Here is a 21,371-nt window from a genome sequence, read left to right as displayed (position 1 = left end):
CAGGATGCTCTATAGATAAGTCCCCTCCCTCTCTCCTTTCTTTCTTTCATAGGGTAAATTTCAAGGCATTTAATCTACCATAGGCTAATTTTATTAGCATGATGTAATATATTTATTTTATTTATTTATATTTTAATTTTATTTTATTGAAACCGTTGTGATCTATAAAGTCCTTCATAGTTGAATTTCAGATATACAGTGAATCAGAGCCATTCCCACATTTATTTTTCACCATACCTGGTGGTTCTCAGACTTACTCCTGGCTCTGCAATCAGGAGTCCCTCCTGGTGGGCTGGGAAGAACATATGGGGTGGCAAGGATTGAACCCAGGTTGGTAGCATGAAAAGCAAGGACAATACTATCTGTATGGGCCAGATATCATATATTTAAATTAGGTAACAGCCAGAATTTGCTATACTGAACAAAGGAATCCTAAACTTCAGGAATTAAAAAAAATTTCTATAACTAAACACAGTTTTTTTGGGTTTTTGGTTTTTGTTTTCTTTTCTTTTTTTGAGCCATATCCAGTAGCACTCTGTGCTCTGTGCTCAGAAATCGCTTGTGGCAGGCTTGGGAGACCTGGAAATGGAAATGGAGCCTGGGTCCATCCTGGGTCAGCAGCTTGCAAGGCAAAAATGCCTTACTGATGTGCTATCACTCCAGGCCCCTAAACACAGTTGTTCTTTTTTTTTTTTTAGTTTTTGGGCCACACCCGGCGGTGCTCAGGGGTTACTCCTAGCTCTCTGCTCAGAAATAGCTCCTGGCAGGCAAGGGGGACCATATGGGACACCGGGATTCGAACCAACCACCTTTGGTCCTGGATCGGCTGCTTGCAAGGCAAACGCGCTGCTGTGCTATCTCTCCGGGCCCAAACATAGTTCTTAAATAAGAAGTGCTTTAGCTAAATTTTGGTGTTTGGATAATAAGAGAAGAAAACTTCTTCCAGCTGTTTCAGAGACTTTACTGCTCAATTAAGTTTATCAAAGGTGATCATACAGTCCTAGCACTGGTTTATTGCACAGAAGATCAGGCAGCGTGAGAGCAGAGGACATTTCTAAGGGTTTAATAAAGCCTCCTCCAAGAAGGCAAGAGGGGTACATCATGAAAGAAAGTATAAAGTCAATGGGGGAAAGATGAGCACCAAGAGAGATTAGGAAGCCAACAATGTTTAGGCTTATTCGACTGTAAAGACATGTTTACCTGGGGCTGGAGCAATAGCTCAGCAGATAGGGCATTTGCCTTGCATGTGGCCAACCCAGGTTTGATCCCTGGCATCCCATATGGTTCCCCAGAGAGCCACTGGATATAGCCCAAAAACAAACAAACAAAATGTTTACCTGATTCATGATGGAAAATTTCCTTCCTATTCTGTTATCTGGTAGTCGAAAGCCTTTCCTCCTCATGCCATCTTCAGATTCTGACTTAAACACCTTCTCAGGATCTCCTTTCTCTTCTCCTTCAGAGAGTTCCTTTTGCTTCTTCTTCTTTCTCCTGTTACGTCTTTCCTTGGCACTCTTGGAACTGAGTTTAGAAAGTTCAGATGAGCTCCGAGGAGAGCCCACCCCATCTTCACCTTCTTCCTCTATGGCATCTTCTGAGACAGTTCCTGCAGAAGTGGCCATTGCAGCAGCCTAGGAAAAGTATCACAGATCAGAACCAATTATTTGGAGCCACCCAAAACCAAGCAGTGAGTGCAGATTACTTTCTTTTTCTTAGATTAAAAAGACAAAGAAGAATGTAGGAAGGAAAACTGAATTGTCAAGAGAAATGATGCCCAGGGCCCAGCTGGCTTCATTTCAAGTTAACTGAGTACTGAAGTACGCAGCTCTAAGTAAGCAGCACAGAATCCAGTGGTGAGGACTTCGGGATTTATTCTCTTAAGCATTTTAGATAAGAATTTCCCTGCCACCTAAGGGAAACTGAAAATGAATGCTAAGGAACAATATAATAGATGATGGGCTCAACAACGAAAACTAATCCTATGTTTAATTAGGATTGAAAATAAAGTATTAGAGTGGTGTAATCACAAGTTTTATTTTTCAGATTTTATTTTAATAATTTGCTTCTCTTTTTCATCATAATCATTGTCTTTTGTGATCACAAAGAATAACTCAAGAGGAAACCATTCTTTCCTCCAAAATAAAAAAGCTAGCCTGTACATTTTAGTTTTTCTAGTCATTATTGCAGGTGAGAAATTCTACAAAAGATCATATCAAAAAAAAAATTCAATATTGAGGGGTGGAGAGATAGCACAGCAGTAGGGCGTTTGCTTTGCACGCACCCGATCCCGGCATCCCATATGGTCCTCAGAGTCTGCCAGGAGTGCTTCTGAGCACAAAGCCAGGAGTAACCCCTGAACGCCGCCGAGTGTGACTGCCCCCCCACCCCCCAAATTCAATATTGGATCAACTGGATCAGACACCTGCAGTTTCTATTTGGATTATTTTAATTAGATCAATGAGTTCTATTTCACAATGTGTCTAGAAAAGATCAAATGAAATGGCAAATCAGATGGGGTCTTCATCATGGCAGTGTGACAGGAAGGCATACTGCAAAGAATCGATCACCAACCTGTGCCTCTTCCTGTTGCTTCTTAAGTTGTTCCAACATGGCTTTGAACTCAGCCTCCTTTTGCTCTGCCTCCTCCAGAGTTGCCTGATTTTGTTCTTCATAGGCCATGGCCACCACAGCCAAGATCAAGTTCACCAGGTAAAAAGAACCCACAAAGATGACCAAGACAAAGAATATCATGTATGTTTTCCCAGCTGCCCGCAAGGTCTGTAGAGACAAAAACCCATTTTCTGAATTATCTGCATCTAATGAATCAGGCTCAAATCAAGTGATGGCTAATATTCTTCACAATTGTATTTTGACCAGGACTGCAGGACTGTGACTCTATATTAAATATACATATATATACATACATATATATACATACATATATATATACATATATATATATATATAATTTAGCACCCCAATGGCCAAAAAGTCTTTCTAACATGAACTCTGAGAAAATAGCAGTTGTATTTTCTAATCACTCCAATAAAACATTTCTTTCCAGATACAGATATTCTCAATCCCCTCATAGATAATCCTCTTATAGAGACATACTTTTCTAAAAGAAAGAAAACATACTGAGGTGAAGAATCATACTCGACTTTCTTCATTCTATTTTTGCAAGGGGGACAGGGAGAGGGGAATATTGGACCACACCTGGCAGTACTAGCTTGTCAATTAATTCTAAAACATGAATAAAAGTCTTTCGTCTCTTTTGGTTTTCAAAGCACATTAACAAAAATTTCTACCTTGGTACCAGGTCCAACTCACAGGAAGTTGCCATCTTGCTTTCCTTGTCATTTAGCAAAACAATGAGTTGGATAAGAGGGATAAATAGCAAAAGGAAGCTCCTAAGACTACTACTTACTAACATGATTAAATAAACATTATTGGGTCATAGCTTATGGATATGTGACCTACTATTCCTTTTCATTTTTATTATTTTTAACTACACTGTTTAACAGAACTAAGTATTAACCATAAATATTTCATAAGAAAGATTCAAACCTGTGAGAACTCTGGCAGTGGTCAGGGATTACTCCTGGCTCTGTGTTCAAAAATTGTTCCTGGCAGGGTCAGGGGACCAGATGGGATGCTGGGGATCAAACCCAGGTCAGCTGCATATAAGGCAAACACCCTACCAGCTGTGCTATCGTTGTGCTATAAATTGTGTGGTATAGGTTTTTCTTTCCTTTTTTATTTGGGCCATACCTGACAGTGCTCAGGGGTTATTTCTGGCTCTGTGCTCAGAAATTACTCCTTGAAGTAATTATTAGTTATTTCTCTATCTGCACTTACCACTCTTTGTGATAAGCTTGTTATCATGGGCTGGTCCTTCCAGCTGGCATCTCAATTGTCTCTGGGTGTTATTTTTATACTGTCTTTAATTTTTTTAAATCCCACAGGAGTGAGACTGTTCTGTGCTTATCTCTCTTGCTCTGACTTATTTCACTCAACATAATAGTCTCTAAATCCATCCATATATATGCAAATTTTGTGACTTCATTTATCCTAACAGCTGCATAGTATTCCATTATATAGATGTACTACACTTTCTTCAGCCACTCATCTGTTGTTGGGCATCTGGGCTGTTTCCAGATTCTGGCTATTGTAAATAGTGCAGCTATGAACATAGGAGTGCAGAGGTCATTATTGTATTGCGTTTTTGTGGTCCTAGAGTATATCCCCAGGAGTGTTTTCTTTCTTAAATGAAATGGCCTTATCAATTGTGGGGGAGGGAGGAGCGATATAAGGGGTTGGGAGTAGGCAGCAGGGCTGGTCCCGTGGACAATAAAAAAAAAAAGGCCTTATCAAATATCAAGGCAAACAGAAAACTAAAGGTAATCATAGAATATCTAAGTTGGAAGAATCATCACTTAGGCCACTGTTTCCCCTCCCCCACTTCTATTTAAACACCGTGATTACAACATTGTTGATGACTGAGTTTTAGTTTTACAATGTACACCACCCTTCACCCATGAACATTTTCCACTATCAATGTCCCCAGTTTCCCTCCTCTCCCCATCTGGCTCTGGGGCAGATATTTTACTTCTCTCTCTCTCTCTCTCTCTCTCTCTCTCTCTCTCTCTCTCTCTCTCTCTCTCGCTCTCTCTCTCGCTCTCTCTCTCTCTCTCGCTCTCTTCTCTCTCTCTCTCCAACATTGTGGTTTGCCCTATTATTAATGAAGGGATACCATGCATATTACTCAATCTCCATTAAATATCCAGTTATTGTCCAGAGCGATCAGTTCCAACTATCACTGTCTTAGTGATCCCTTCTCTACCCTCACTGCACTGCTCAACTATTTGTGGCAAGCTTCCTACCTTGGAATGGTCCTCTTAGCCCTCATCTCTATTGTCTCTGGATATCATTACCATACTACCTGTTTTTTCTTATATCCCACAAATGAGTGAGATTATTCTATGTCTATTTCTCTCGCTCTGACTCATTTCACTCAGCATATTTTCCATATCCATCCATGTATTTAAGCAAATTTCATGACTTCATTTTTCCTAACAAATGATTAATATTCTAGATACTGTACCAGACATGTATCAAAGTTATTTTTTTTATCCATTTATCTCACTTATCTGTTCTCAGACACTTGAGTTGTTTCTATATTCTGGCTATTGTAAATAGTGCTGTGATAAATATATATAGGAGTGCAGAAGGCTTTTCTGTGTTTTTGGGTTCCTTGGAGTGATATTGCTAGATCAGAAGGAAGCAATAATATAAAGCCTTCATAATAAAAAATGTACAGTAAAATTAAAGATCTTAATGTTAGACTTAGTTTATAAAATATTTTGAGGAAAACAGACAGTTTTCAATGATAATGACTTTAGTAGTATCTTCAGTAATTTGATCCCTTTGACAAAGTAAAATGAATATTAATAAATGAGACTACATCAAACTAAAAATGTTTGGGACTGTGAAAAAAGCAGTGGTTTTATTTATGACTAAAAAGATATCCTACTGAAAGGGAGAAAATTTTTGCATAACATGTATCTGACAAAGAGCTATCCAAGATCTGTAATATAATCAAAATTCCAACTGCAAGAAACAATTCTATGCAAATTGGTGAGAGGAGCTTATCTTAGAGATAGTGGTGGTTGGTTATGGTAAAGCCAAATTTGTATGCCTCCAAACAGAAATATTACTACTAAAGCAAACTATATTATCTCAATGAAAAAATAGAACCTCAAAAGATTTAGCTTAAGAGGACAAAGGTAAAATATAAACTCAGAAATTTAAAAACTGGGGTAGGGAGAATATGGTAAGGTGCTTGTCTTATACATGGATAACCTAGGTTTGATTCTTGGTACTCCCTATGGTCCCCTGAGCATTGACATGGGGTGATTCCTGAGTTCAGAACCGGGAGTAACCCCTGTGCATTGTCAGGTGGCCAAAAACAATAAAAAAATTTAGAAGCCAGGGATATAGCTCAGTAATAGAGCATATGATTCACATGAGTGAAAAGCCCTGGATAAACTCCCTTCCACTCCTTGCCCATCTCTCCCTGACAAAACAAAACAAAACAAAACAAACAAAAACAGAATAAATGACATAACTCACTTAAATGTATAAACTCACTTTGAGAACTGCCATCTAAGATCCTAAAAAACATTTTCACTAATGAATTTTTCATACAAGCCTCCAATCCCACATACCCTCTTACAAATTCTATCACCTAGGAAAAAGAGGAAGCGCTCAAAAGAAGATGTAACTTACCAGCTGATATAAATTTTCCCAGTAGTCCTGGGTCATAAGTCGAAATAATGCCAAGAAAGCCCAGCTGAAAGTATCAAAGCTTGTGTAACCATAGTTGGGGTTCCTTCCTGCTTTCATACACTCGTATCCCTCTGGGCAACGCCTGAAGAGACAAAGAGAATTTTCAACAAATTCTACCCAATCTTCAGTGGTGAGTTACCTCTATGATCTTGGAAACTGTAAAAAAATAACTATAGAGTCTGGCCAACAAACTTTATTTTAAGAAATGAAGAAACAGAGAAGAAATACATAAAACTCACAAGCCCAATGTTTCAAAAATCAGTATCTTGGGGGACAGTCTAGGATAAGAATAATAGGCATACTTCTTAAAATATAGATTCCTGAGTCAGAGAAAGAGCTAATGTGATAGAGCAAATGCCAAGCATGTGTAAAGTTCAGCATTTAATTCCTGTCATGTTATGTCCCCCTTTCCCCCACAGCTCTGCCTGATGAGGCCCTGATGGCCCTGGTGGCCCCAAGCACTATTAGGTCTGAGCTCTGTTCGTTGTTCTTATACTGATCCCTATGCCCCACTTATGACATAAGGATGAAAGTTTTGTAAATGGAATCCAGGAATTCACTGTCCTAGCTTCATACCAGTATGCAATATATTCAACAGAGTCATTATTCCAGTTCACAAATGGCTAGAAGTTCCCCAGTCATTTCTGTTCTCTTAGCACTATAATAACCTACATATGAGTACTGACTATTTAAGTGACCTCGTTCTGCTTTTAGACTCACTGATAATTCTATCAAGGTAATTGTGATATCAACTTCCAAAGTTAAATTGGGGCCCGGAGAGATAGCACAGCGGCATTAGCCTTGCAAGCAGCCGATCCAGGACCAAAGGTGGTTGGTTTGAATCCCAGTGTCCCATATGGTCCCCCCGTGCCTGCCAGGAGCTATTTCTGAGCAGACAGCCAGGAGTAACCCCTGAGCACCGCCGGGTGTGACCCAAAAAACCAAAAAAAAAAAAAAAAAAAGTCAAATTGACTTCTATTTATTTTAAAATACCAAATCCCAGAAAATAGAAAGCCTATGTCTCACAGCTTTCTGTTTCAAAGCACTTTTATGTATGTTATCTAGTTATGTACAATAGAAGAATTTTTTGAGGAAAAACATGACTTTTTTAATCCATTTCCTAGATGACATCTTAGATAAATTAAATGGGTTTCCAAGTGTCTTAGAATTGCAAAATAAGGGTTCATGATACAACAAATTAAGTGGTTGTAAACTCTTATTGACAGTAGCATTTTCCACAACAGCTAATAATGGATGTAACCCAAACATCCATGTGTTCTTAGAGACATAAATGGATAAATAAAATGTGGTATATCCATACAATGGAATATTATTCTGAACTTAAAAGGAAAAATTATGATTAAAAATAGCTAAACTTTAAGATATTAACTTACGATAAAATAGAATATTATTCTGACCTTAAAAGGAAAGAAATTATATGATAAAAATAGCTACACCTTAAAGATGTTAACTAAATTTAAATAAGCCCGTCACATAGAGACAATTAGCAAATACAACCCCTTAAATAAGTAACCTAAACAGTTAAAACTATAAGACAGAAAGGAGAATGGTGACTGATGGTGTCATCAGGGAAAGGGGGCAAGATGGAATATCTTGCAAAGATGAATTCTGGAGACAAACAATAATGATTGCTATAAAATAATGTGAATGTGTTTAATACTACTGACTTGGACTTTTAAATATAATGAAGAGAATAAATTTTGTTATTTATTTATATATTTACTCCAATAAAAACAAAATGGAAAAAAAGTAAGTTGTTCCCCAATGCTCTCAGGCCTTAAATATTTTGGGTCAACCTTGGCTACAAAAGGACCTTTCTCCAAAACAGTGTATTCTATGAATTATGTTGTGTTAATCAAACAACATTAAGTGTGAGCCACCATAGTACATGCCAGTGTCAATGTGTTTATTAAAGTAGAATCAGGAAGCCTACAAAAGAGATAAGATACCTTATGTTAGCCTTTTACGTCAAGATTTCAGCTGAAACTACAGGAACAGTTTTACCTGCTGAGGAAATGTAAACTTTGGACAAATATTAAAACAGAAAGAAAAATCTAAGTAAACCCAATAAGTCAGATCTATAACATGAGAATAAAATAAAATATTGCCATTTTTAATCTTATGCATTATTTTAAGGAAAGGGGATAACATTAGATGAACTACTTACCCAGCATCAGAACTGTTCCCACATAGTAAAGGTTCCAGCATGCCAGGAACCGTGTAAAAATTTGCTAGAAGTTAGAAGAGGCAGGAAGTAAAAAGAAATGCAAACAAATAAATGAGTAGTTTCCTAGGTAGGCCTACTAGAAAGTCATTAATTTCAGTTCATCTCATTCTCTCTCTCTCTCCCCCTCTTCCCACAGCCCTTTTTTGGGCCACACCTGCCAGTGCTTAGGCTCAGGGGTTATTCCTGGCTCTAAGCTCAGTAATCATGCCTGGCAGTGCTCAGGAGACCATATGGAGTTTAATACTCAATCCAGGGGGACCTTTCCCTACCTTCTGTACTATCTCTCCAGCCCTTTAGCTCATACCTTTTCTAAAAAGCTTTTCAGAGTGCTATCTGTTAAGAATTTGTTTCTGTTGTTATCATATATGTATTTAAAAATGAAAAGCACTCTCATCTAAAGCCTTTTAGTATAATGCAGACATTTGATTTCATTTTACTTCAATCTATATGCCAAGTTCTGATAATTGAGTCAAAGAAGTTTAAATGAGTTTTCTAAGTGCTTTATCCTTTTAAACTTAATTATTGTACTCAAATAATTTCTCTGACCAAAGGAAAATGAGAAATCCTTACAATCACTATCTACCAAGTCCAATTTTTAACTTAGAACCATGTTTCTTGTGCATGTCCCTAAAAATCATCTTTGCAATATTTTCTTTTGATTTGGCTGTCTTTATTTCCTTAGTGACCAAAGGCTATATTTATTGCTAACTTACTCCAATTATTTTACACTAAATGTTGTTTAGTTAAGACTCATTGTCTGCTAACATGAAGCTCTTAATAATGTATTATGATTGAGCCTGGGCCAGAGTAATAGCATAGTGGGTAGGGTAGTCTTGCAAGGAGCTGACCTGGGTTAGATCACCACCAATCCATATGGTATTCTGAGCCTGCCAGGATTAATTGCTAAGTGCAGAGCCAGGCTTAACCCCTGAACACCACTTGATGTGGCCCCCAGAACAACAGCCAACCAAAAAAAAAAAAAAAAAGAATATATCAGGATTAAATTATGCCTGCGATTACCTGCCTATCTATTCCAGATAGATCACTAAAGTTTTCACAGTATTAAGAGAACTGACCAAATGTATTCCTACAAAGGATTTTTATCAGGTTCCTAAGTTTGATTTTCAAAGCAAAAGCTTATGGGTACATATAAGAAAACTACAATTGCTGGGGTTTTCAAGGGAGAGAGGGGCAGGAGCAATAGTATAGTACAGAGTGTTTAGGGCACTTGCCTTGCTTACATGTGGCCTATCTGAGTTTGATTCCCAGAACCTTTTATGGTTCCCTGAGTACAGTCAGGAATGATTCCTGAGCACAGAGACCAAAGTAAGCTCTGAGCATAGTTGAGTGTGGCCCCAAAAGCTAAAATAAATAAATGAACTTATAAAACAAAAGGAGAAAAACTGGAGAGGGAAGAGAGTGCTGAAGTGACAGCTTCTGCTATCATCCTACCTGGAAGGGAAGGATCAACTTCACAAGGCTACATGCAGAATTACTATTCTTCCTTCTTGGCCCCAACTACATTTTCACAGCCTAGAGGTGCTGACCATGTAAACTAGAGACAGACTATACTTTTCCTCTTGTAGAAAAGGGGTTACCTACTTTTATTGTTGATATACTCCTCCCAATCAAAGCCTTTGGTGCCATTTTCAAGATAGCTCTCATTGAAGTTTATAGGCCACACCACACACTTGTTCCGCAGATTCCCCATGAAGAGCTGCAGCCCGATCAAGGCAAAGACACTCAGGCAGAAAACTGTCAGAATCATCACATCTGACAGCTTCTTCACCGACTGAATTAGGGCCCCCACAATAGTCTTCAGGCCTGCGGAGATAAAACCCTCAGAATTAGAATCACCTCATAACTCTCCCCACCACCCTCAGCCTCCCTCTTAGCTACTGAAATTCTATTCCTCCCCAGTTACGACTCTCAAAATATGGTTTCTGTATGAGTATGCTTCTGGACTAACAAGGCTTCAGAGTACCAATTTCCCCAAAACTGACATTACTAAAAAGGTTCCTTCTCTAACATGATATCTTTTTTCCTGGAATTGCTTTCCCATCTCTGTTCCTCAAATGAGACTAACTCTTGACTGCCTCTGGGACTTCACTTAGTTTCCTCTGCTTAAAAAGAACCCTTCCAGTTCTTCGTCTCCCTTCCTAATTTATCCTTCCAGCCTCAAATATCAATTCTTCCAAAAAGCCTTCTCTGACTTCACACGCTTCTCTCTCTCAGCTATTATTAATATTTCAATAATATCATATACTTGTTGCTAGAGCCTAAACTTGTGACCCATATGGGATAATTTTAAAACTCATTCTTATAATTTACTGTCAGTAAATGTTTTATTTATATAACTGTTTTATTTACCTATTATAACAGGTATATATAAAATACTTTTTGGTGAAAAGGGTTGTTGAGTAGAAAAAGTTTGAGATGTTGTTTTACTTTATCTGTGTTGTTCACAGCTGTATCCATATTGCCTAGCTCATGAACACACTCAGTAAATATTAAATAAGAAAATTATAAAATCGGGGATTGAGAAGTTTTCCCAGTTGGAAAGGGGACAGAGAAATTTAAAAGCCAATATTAAGAGCATGTGTGTGGGAGTCAGAAAGATACTACAGAGCTAACACTAACTGGATTCGATCCCCAGCATTCTATATGGTCCCCTGAGCACCATCAGAGGTGACTCCTGAGGGCAGAGCCAAGAGTACTGCTGAGTATAGCCCCCACATCAATAAATACAAATATATGTATATGCATATATATATTTCTGTTCTCTATAAGCCACCTTTACCCCAATCCTACATAACAAAAAATTTTTATAAAAAGGTTGATCCATTTGAACTGAAGTGCAATGCAAGTCACTGGCAAATAGATTTCTTAATTGTATGGGTGAGTATAGTGAGTGACAGAAGACAGAGAAACATGGTATGGAATCATGGTTTGTTTCATAGATGACTTCCCATATGACTATACTGAGCATGTTTTTCATAGGAGACAACTCAAATCCCTCAAGAAAGCACTGAACAATGCAAGGACACCAATGCACCAAGAAGTAAAGCCCAAAGGGTCTTATCCCCAATCCACTTCACAAATACCAAACCCAAATTCAAAAGGCAATTCTAACCCTGAAGTGTGAGGCTCAGTAGATAATAAATGATTTTAACCCAGTCATACCACTTAAACTTGTGTGACTGAACAATACATCTAATCTCTTGAAACTTCAGGGTTGGTTGGCTGGTTTTAAAGTATGATTTACATAAAGTACTTATCACAGTCCCTCCTGATATCTAATAAATAACTTAAATATTTGGCCAGAATGAACCTCTGTTTTGTTTTTATTTTCCTTTTACTCATCTATAAAAAGAGATAACTTAGTATCTATTGGGGACAGGGGGTGGGAGTTGGCTAGACTTAGGAATCCTCAGTCTTAATCGTGACTTTGTGCTCCAGGATCATTCCTGCAGGAGCTCAGGGGTACATGGGGTACTGGGGATCAAACTTAGATTGGCCTTGTGAAAAGGGGATAGCTTTATATCCATAATAGCAATCTTACTGAAAGGTTGATGATAATTACATTAAATACTCAAATATGGTATCTGTCACTAAACAGTTGTTGCTATTAATATTAGACACAGGTTTCCTATCTCAAAGAAATATGACTCAGATAATGACACTGCATAACTAAATTCACAGGTCAGTGATATACTGGATGATACAAACAAAAATCTTCTTAACCTAGCATTTTCAAGGTTGAGTAACACTAGAATTTCCTAGCAGTAACAGGTGTTGTTCCTCACATAGAACTTGGCACAAATGAGATGCTTCATATATTTTTAATAAAAGAATAAGTGAATGAGAATTTTTTCCATTCACCTATATATCCTGAAAGAGATCTAAAAGAATTCAAGACATTTGTAACCTGATTCCATTTATTTTCACAGACTATAAAGAAAACAATGCCAGGCAGAAATTCTGGTCCTTGCCTGGCCACCATATATGGCATACTGGGTTTTTGAATACATTTCATTTCTCTCACCCACTGAATATGACTTAACGTCGGAGTGTACAGGGCAGTGATAAAAAAAAAAGATGAAAACTCATCAAGAAATCTTTAAAAATAGGATATAGTAGGGACAGAGCAATAGAACAGTGGGAAAGACGCAGATTCAATCCCTGGCATCTCATATGGTCCTCCAAGCCCTGCCAGGAGTGATTCCTGAGCTCAAAACCAGGAATAACCCCTGAGAATTGACTGGTGTGTCCCTCCCAAAAGTAGGGTATTTGGAGGGAGGGAATTAAGTGGTTTCAATTTCAATCTTTTATTTTATTTTGGTTTTGGTGCCACACCTAGAAATGCTCAGGGCTTACTCCTGGCTCTGCACTCAGAAATCACTCCTGGAGGAGCTTGGGAGACCATACAGGTTGCCAGTGATTGAGCATGGGTCAACCTTATGCAAGGTGGCAATTTACCTTGCCCTGTTATTCTTCAGATCTATCAACCTTTTATTCTTAAGGCTCTGGAAATTCTATCAAAACCACATAGCTAGATAAGAAGGTAAAAACATTGTTTCAGTGTTATGGAACTTATTTCTGTAAACTGCTGAGAAACAAAAGGGTTCTTCATTACATCTGGCTGGTCTTGGCAGGTCTTTATTGAGTCAATAATGTAACTCTAAGCTCCTGAACTTACACAGTTCTATTGTTTCTAAGTCAAAGTGAGTAAGAAAAAATTAGGTCTACAAGTGATCTGAAGAATGATTGCAAAGGTTTTTCCTACACTTCTTTTGTGTTTATTTTGGTTTTTGGGCCACACCTGGCAGTGTTCAGGGATCACACCTGGAAGACTCAGGGGGACCATAGATGATGCTGCAGATCAAACTTGAGTCAGGTTTGTGCAAAGCAGGTGCCTAATCTGCTGCATTATCTCTCAGCCCCATCCCTGGACTGAAGATCTTAGACAGATCTCTGCTGAATGGTTCAAACAAACACCTATCAGACATCATCTGCACAGAAGATAATGTTTCTTTTTTTTTTTTTATTTTTTTTATTTTTGTCTCCCTCCTCCCCACCCGACCCCCGCCTGTACTCTAAACAGGTTCTCAATTTCCCTCATACATTCTCATTATTAGGACAGTTCAAAATGTAGTTATTTATCCAACTAAACTCATCACTCTTTGTGATAAGCTTCCTGAGGTGAGCTGGAACTTCCAGCTCTTTTCTCTTTTGTGTCTGAAAGTTATTATTGCAAGAATGTCTTTCATTTTTCTTAAAACCCATAAATGTGTGAGACCATTCTGCGTTTTTCTCTCTCTCTCTGACTTATTTCACTCAGCATAATAGATTCCGTGTACATCCATGTATAGGAAAATTTCATGACTTCATCTCTCCTGACAGCTGCATAATATTCCATTGTGTATATGTACCACAGTTTCTTTAGCCATTCGTCTGTTGAAGGGCATCTTGGTTGTTTCCAGAGTCTTGCTATGGTAAATAGTGCTGCAATGAATATAGGTGTAAGGAAGGGGTTTTTGTATTGTATTTTTGTGTTCCTAGGGTATATTCCTAGGAGTGGTATAGCTGGATCGTATGGGAGCTCGATTTCCAGTTTTTGGAGGAATCTCCATATCGCTTTCCATAAAGGTTGAACTAGACGGCATTCCCACCAGCAGTGGATAAGAGTTCCTTTCTCCCCACATCCCCGCCAACACTGTTTATTCTCATTCTTTGTGATGTGTGCCATTCTCTGTGGTGTGAGGTGGTATCTCATCGTTGTTTTGATTTGCATCTCCCTGATGATTAGTGATGTGGAGCACTTTTTCATGTGTCTTTTGGCCATTTGTATTTCTTCTTTGTCAAAGTGTCTGTTCATTTCTTCTCCCCATTTTTTGATGGGATTAGATGTTTTTTTCTTGTAAAGTTCTGTCAGTGCCTTGTATATTTTGGAGATTAGCCCCTTATCTGATGGGTATTGGGTGAATAGTTTCTCCCACTCAGTGGGTGGCTCTTGTATCTTGGGCACAATTTCCTTTGAGGTGCAGAAGCTTCTCAGCTTAATATATTCCCATCTGTTAATTTCTGCTTTCACTTGCTTGGAGAGTGCAGTTTCTTCCTTGAAGATGCCTTTAGCCTCAATGTCCTGGAGTGTTTTACCTACGTATTGTTCTATATATCTTATGGTTTTGGGGCTGATATCGAGGTCTTTAATCCATTTGGATTTTACCTTGGTACATGATGTTAGCTGGGGGTCTAAGTTCAATTTTTTGCAAGTGGCTACCCAGTTTTGCCAACACCACTTGTTGAAGAGGCTTTCTTTGTTCCATTTAGGATTTTTTGCTCCTTTATCAAAAATTAGATGATTGTATGTCTGGGGAACATTCTCTGAGTATTCAAGCTTATTCCACTGATCTGAGGGCCTGTCTTTATTCCAATACTATGCTGTTTTGATAACTATTGCTTTGTAGTAAAGTTTAAAGTTGGGGAAAGTAATTCCTCCCATATTCTTTTTCCCAATGATTGCTTTAGCTATTCGAGGGTGTTTATTGTTCCAAATAAATTTCAAAAGTGCCTGGTCCACTTCTTTGAAGAATGTCATGGGTATCTTTAGGGGGATCGCATTAAATCTGTACAGTGCTTTGGGGAGTATTGCCATTTTAATGATGTTAATCCTGCCAATCCATGAGCAGGGTATATGCTTCCATTTCCGCGTGTCCTCTCTTATTTCTTGGAGCAGAGTTTTATAGTTTTCCTTGTATAGGTCCTTCACATTTTTAGTCAAGTTGATTCCAAGATATTTGAGTTTGTGTGACACTATAGTGAATGGAGTTGTTTTCTTAATGTCCATTTCTTCCTTATTAGTATTGGTGTATAGGAAGGCCATTGATTTTTGTGTGTTAATTTTGTAGCCTGCCACCTTGCTATATGAGTCTATTGTTTCTAGAAGCTTTTTGATAGAGTCTTTGGGGTTTTCTAAGTAGAGTATCATGTCATCTGCAAACAGTGAGAGCTTGACTTCTTCCTTTCCTATCTGGATTCCCTTGATATCCTTTTCTTGCCTAATCGCTATAGCGAGTACTTCCAGTGCTATGTTGAATAGGAGTGGTGAGAGAGGACAGCCTTGTCTTGTGCCAGAATTTAGAGGAAAGGCTTTCAGTTTTTCTCCATTGAGGACAATATTTGCCTCTGGCTTGTGGTAGATGGCCTTAACTATATTGAGAAAGGTTCCCTCCATTCCCATCTTGCTGAGAGTTTTGATCAAAAATGGGTGTTGGACCTTGTCAAATGCTTTCTCTGCGTCGATTGATATGATCATGTGATTTTTATTTTTCTTGCTGTTGATGTTGTGTATTATGTTGATAGATTTACGGATGTTAAACCAGCCTTGCATTCCTGGAATGAAACCTACTTGATCGTAGTGGATGATCTTCTTAATGAGGCATTGAATCCTATTTGCCAGGATTTTGTTGAAGATCTTTGCATCTGCATTCATCAGCGATATTGGTCTGTAATTTTCTTTTTTCGTAGCATCTCTGTCTGGTTTAGGTATCAAGGTAATGTTGGCTTCATAAAAGCTATTTGGAAGTTTTCCTGTTTTTTCAATTTCATGAAAGAGTCTTGCCAGGATTGGTAGTAGTTCCTCTTGAAAGGTTTGAAAGAATTCATTAGTAAATCCATCTGGGCCTGGGCTTTTGTTTTTGGGCAGACATTTGATTACTTTCTTAATTTCCTCAATAGTAATGGGTGTGTTTAGATATGCTACATCCTCTTCATTCAATCGTGGAAGATTATAAGATTCCAAAAATTTATCCATTTCTGCCAGGTTTTCATTTTTAGTGGCATAGAGTTTCTCAAAGTAGTTTCTGATTACCCTTTGAATCTCTACCATATCAGTAGTGATCTCTGCTTTTTCATTCCTAATACGAGTTATCAAGTTTCTCTCTCTTTCTTTCTTTGTTAGTTTTGCCAGTGGTCTATCAATCTTGTTTATTTTTTCAAAGAACCAACTTCTGCTTTCGTTGATCTTTTGGATGGTTTTTCTGGTTTCCACTTCATTGATTTCTGCTCTCAGCTTTGTTATTTCCTTCTGCCTCCCTATTTTTGGATCCTTTTGTTGAGCACTTTCTAATTCTATGAGCTGCGTCATTAAGCTATTCAGGTATGCCCCTTCTTCTTTCCTGATGTGTGCTTGCAAAGCTATAAATTTTCCTCTCAGTACTGCTTTTGCTGTGTCCCATAGGTTCTGATAAATTGTTTCTCCATTGTCATTTGTTTTCAGGAAGGTTTTGATTTCCTCTTTGATTTCATCTCGGACCCACTGATTATTCAGTATGAGGCTATTTAACTTCCAGGTGTTAAAATTTTTCTTCTGTGTCCCTTTGTAGTTTATATATAATTTCAGGGCTTTGTGGTCAGCAAAGGCAGCCTGCAAAATTTCTATCCTCTTGATATTATGGAGATATGTTTTGTGTGCTAACATGTAGTCTATCCTAGAGAATGTCCCATGTACATTAGAGAAAAATGTGTATCCAGGCCTCTGGGGGTGGAGTGTCCTGTATATATCTACTAGGCCTCTTACTTCCATTTCTCTCCTCAGGTCTAGTATATTCTTGTTGGGTTTCAGTCTGGTTGACCTGTCTAGTGTTGACAATGCCGTGTTGAGGTCTCCCACAATTATTGTGTTGTTATTGATATTATTTTTCAGATTTGTCAACAGTTGTATTAAATATTTTGCTGGCCCCTCATTCGGTGCATATATGTTTAGGAGGGTGATTTCTTCCTGCTGTACATATCCCTTGATTAATACAAAATGTCCATCTTTGTCCCTTACTACTTTCCTAAGTATAAAGTTTGCATCATCTGATATTAATATGGCCACTCCTGCTTTTTTTTGGGTGTTGTTTGCTTGGATGATTTTCCTCCAGCCTTTTATTTTGAGTCTATGTTTGTTCTGACTATTCAGATGCGTTTCTTGTAGGCAGCAGAAGGTTGGATTGAGTTTTTTGATCCATTTAGCCACTCTGTGTCTCTTAACTGGTGCATTTAGTCCATTGACATTGAGAGAAAGAATTGTCCTGGGAGTTAGTGCCATCTTTATATTAAAGTTTGGTGTGTCTGTTGGTAAGCCTTGTCTTAAAGTATGCCGTTCAGTTTTTCTTTTAAGAATGGTTTTGAGTCTGTGAAGTTTTTGAGCTGTTGTTTGTCTGTGAAACTATGTATTGTTCCTTCAAACCTAAAAGTGAGTTTTGCTGGGTGCAGTATTCTAGGCGAAGCATTTATTTCATTGAGTTTTGTCACTATGTCCCACCACTGCCTTCTGGCCTTGAGTGTTTCTGGTGACAGGTCTGCAGTAAATCTCAAAGATGTTCCCTTAAATGTAATTTCTCTTTTCGATCTTGCTGCTTTCAGAATTCTGTCTCTATCTATGGGATTCGTCATTGTGACTAGGATGTGTCTTGGGGTGTTTTTTCTGGGGTCTCTTTTAGTTGGCACTCTTCGGGCATGCAGGATTTGATCACATGTATTCATTATCTCTGGTAGTTTCTCTTTAATGATGTTCTTGACTGTTGATTCTTCCTGGAGATTTTCTTCCTGAGTCTCTGGGACTCCAATGATTCTTAAGTTGTTTCTGTTGAGCTTATCATAGACTTCTATTTTCATCTGTTCCCATTCTTTGAGTAATTTTTCCATTGTTTGATCATTTGCTTTGAGGCTTTTTTCCAATTTCTTCTGCTGTATGTAATTGTTATGTATCTCATCTTCCAGTGTACTGATTCTATCCTCAGCTGCTGTTAACCTGTGGGAAATCTCAAACATGTTTTTCTTCAATTCATCTACTGAGTTTCTCAGACCTGTTATTTGATCTGAAATTTCCGTTTGGAGTTTTCTCATTTCTATCTTCATATTCTCCTGATTCTTTTTAGTTTTCTCTTCTATACTTTGTTTGAGTTCTTTGAACATGTTCCATATTGCAACTCTAAACTCCTTATCTGAGAGACTGACTAGGTGGTTGATCATGTTCAAGTCATCAGAGTTGCCATCTTCATTCTCTATGTCTGGCACTGGCCCATGTTGTTTCCCCATTGTCACACTAGTACTGCGTGTTTTTCTACGTGTTGTGATTGTATTCATTGGCTAAATGCTGTGCACCGTCGCGAAGGGGAGCGGAGCAACCGTGCTCCTCTGGCTTCTCCCTTTCTGGGCGTGTCGACTCACCTCCACGGAAGGCTCACAGGAAGGCAGGCTGGCAGATGGGCCGCACCCAGGATGAAATCAAGCCAAAAATGCAGGACAGCAGAGTAGAGAGGCAGAAGGGTGCTGGCATCTGAGATCCAGCGAAGTTCAGTGGCTCCTCCCTTTCTGGGCGTGTCGACTCACCTCCACGGAAGGCTCACGGGAAGGCAGACTCCCCGGAAAGCTCACAGGAAAGCAGGCTGGCTGATGGGCCGCACCAAGGGTGAAATCAGGCCGAAAATGCAGGACAGCAGAGTAGAGAGGCAGAAGGGTGCTGGCATCTGAGATCCAGCAGAGTTCGGTGGCTCCTCCCTTTCTGGGCGTGTCAGCTCACCTCCAAGGAAGGCTCACGGGAAGGCAGACTCCCCGGAAAGTTCACAGGAAGGCAGGCTGGCTGATGAGCCGCACCAAGGGTGAAATCAGGCCGAAAATGCAGGACAGCAGAGTAGAGAGGCAGAAGGGTGCTGGCATCTGAGATCCAGTGAAGTTCAGTGGCTCCTCCCTTTCTGGGCGTGTCGACTCACCTCCACAGAAGGCTCACGGGAAGGCAGACTCCCAGGAAAGCTCACAGGAAAGCAGGCTGGCTGATGGGCCGCCGCTTTTATCCTGGTAGTGGTCACGAATTATTTCTGGCTCTGCATTCATAGATAACTCCTGCTCAGAGGACCATATGGGGTTCTGGGAATAAAACCCATATCTGTTGCATACAAGGTAAGTATCTTCCTTGCTGTACAAGTAAGCCAGGCCCTAGGCATGCTGATCTCTTGATTCTAGTCTGTACCCATCATGTTCAGTGATTACAAATAGCTCAGCTTGGTTCAGAAGATAATGTTTCAACGCCTTTATTATTTCTATTTTTTTTTTTTTGGTTTTTGGGTCACACCTGGCAGTGCTCAGGGGTTACTCCTGGCTCTATGCTCAGAAATCGCTCCTGGCAGGCTCAGGGGACCATATGGGATGCTGGGATTTGAACCACCGTCCTTCTGCATTTAAGGCAAATGCCTTACCGCTGTTCTATCTCTCCAGCCCCTTATTTCTATTTTAAATCAACTGAGAAAAGAGCTGCAATGTTTTATCAAGACTATATACTGTAAAATAGTCAATCAAAGCATTTGTGATATAAATAAAACTTTAAAACCCACAATTCTAGCATAAATCTCTTCTGATTTCATTAGCTGGAAACTATCTACTGAACATATTAGAAAACTATTGAGTCATGAGCTCAACCATGAAATAAATAACCCTTCTAACAAGAGTTGACTGCCAACAGACTCACTTATCTAGGGAGACCTCTTGGTATGCTGTAGATGTTAGGGTGGGCATCTAAAATAAACCCAGATTCTTTCCTTTAGGAATTGAGAATGAGACAACACAAGAAAAAATAGTATGTTCATATCAATATATGCAAGAAAGCATTTGACAAGATCCAGAACCTTTTCATGAGAAAATAACTCTCCACAAAATAGTAATCGAAGGAACTTTCCTTAATATAGTCAATGCCATTTACCACAATTCTATGGCAAACATTATAGTCAATGTGGAAAAAATAAAAGCCTTCCCTCTAAAATCAGTCAGGCAAAGACAAGGTTGCCCATTCTAACCACTAATATGCAATATCGTACTAAAAACTACTTACTATAGAAAAAGAAAAAGAAATCAAGGTCATCTACATAGGAAAGGGAGAAGTCGAGCTCCCACTATTTGTGGATGATCTAAGACTATATTTAGAAAATCCTAAAGATTCTACTAAAAAGCTCCAAGAAACAATAGGCTTGTATAGTAAGAGGGGAAGGTTACAAAATTAACATGTGGAGGTCCATGGCTTTACTATATTCAAGTAGATCAAGAGAAGAGAGATATTAAAAATGCAATCAGTTCACATTGGTGCCTCAAAAGATCGAGTACCTAGGAATCAACTTAACTAAAAATATAGAAAGAAAAAGAAAACACAAAACACTGCTTCAAGAAATAAGAGAATCAGAGAAAATGGAAATAGATCCCCTGCTCATGGGCTGGGAGAATTAATATCATCAAAATGGGAATACTCCCCAAAGCATTATACAGATTCAATGTAGTCCCTATGTGGACATCCATGACTTTTCTCAAAGAAATAGATCAGAAACTCCTGAAATTCATATGGAACAATAAATTCTCTCCACCTTAAATAATCAAAGCAATTCTTGGGAAAAGAAGATAGGAGGCATCACTTTCACCAACTTCAAACTGTACTAAAATTGTAGTACAACCGTACAACTTTAAACTGTACTACAAAGCAGTAGCAATTAAAGTAGCATGGAATAAAGACAGCCCCTCATATCAATGAATAAAATAAAAAATCCAGAGACAGATTCTCAAGCATCTCATTAGTTAATCTCCAATAAAGGAGTAAAAAAAAATATGAAGTGGACCAAGAAAAGTCTTCAACAAATGGTTCTGGAAAAATTAATCAATTATATGAAAAAAAGACCTTTTTCTAATGCTATACACAAAAGTCAAATAAAAATAAATTAAATATCTATCTCAATATCAGAACTGAGCC

General features: G+C 38.6%; 1 protein-coding gene across 1 annotated transcript in view; it reads right to left on the bottom strand.

Moving 5' to 3' along the window:
* SCN8A (sodium voltage-gated channel alpha subunit 8) overlaps nucleotides 1-21,371 on the bottom strand; it is a 179,728-nt gene that overhangs the window by 107,502 nt on the left and 50,855 nt on the right. The window contains exons 6-10 of the mRNA XM_049783640.1: nucleotides 10,199-10,420; nucleotides 8,537-8,600; nucleotides 6,289-6,430; nucleotides 2,572-2,778; nucleotides 1,338-1,631 (exon numbers count right to left, since the gene is read on the bottom strand). Of these exons, the coding sequence (XP_049639597.1) occupies nucleotides 1,338-1,631; nucleotides 2,572-2,778; nucleotides 6,289-6,430; nucleotides 8,537-8,600; nucleotides 10,199-10,420 (929 nt within the window). The remainder of the gene's footprint in view (nucleotides 1-1,337; nucleotides 1,632-2,571; nucleotides 2,779-6,288; nucleotides 6,431-8,536; nucleotides 8,601-10,198; nucleotides 10,421-21,371) is intronic.

The sequence above is a fragment of the Suncus etruscus genome, chromosome 11, assembly GCF_024139225.1.
Source record: "Suncus etruscus isolate mSunEtr1 chromosome 11, mSunEtr1.pri.cur, whole genome shotgun sequence".
In the NCBI taxonomy this organism is placed as follows: domain Eukaryota; kingdom Metazoa; phylum Chordata; class Mammalia; order Eulipotyphla; family Soricidae; genus Suncus; species Suncus etruscus.
This window is presented reverse-complemented; position numbering and strand designations above follow the sequence as displayed.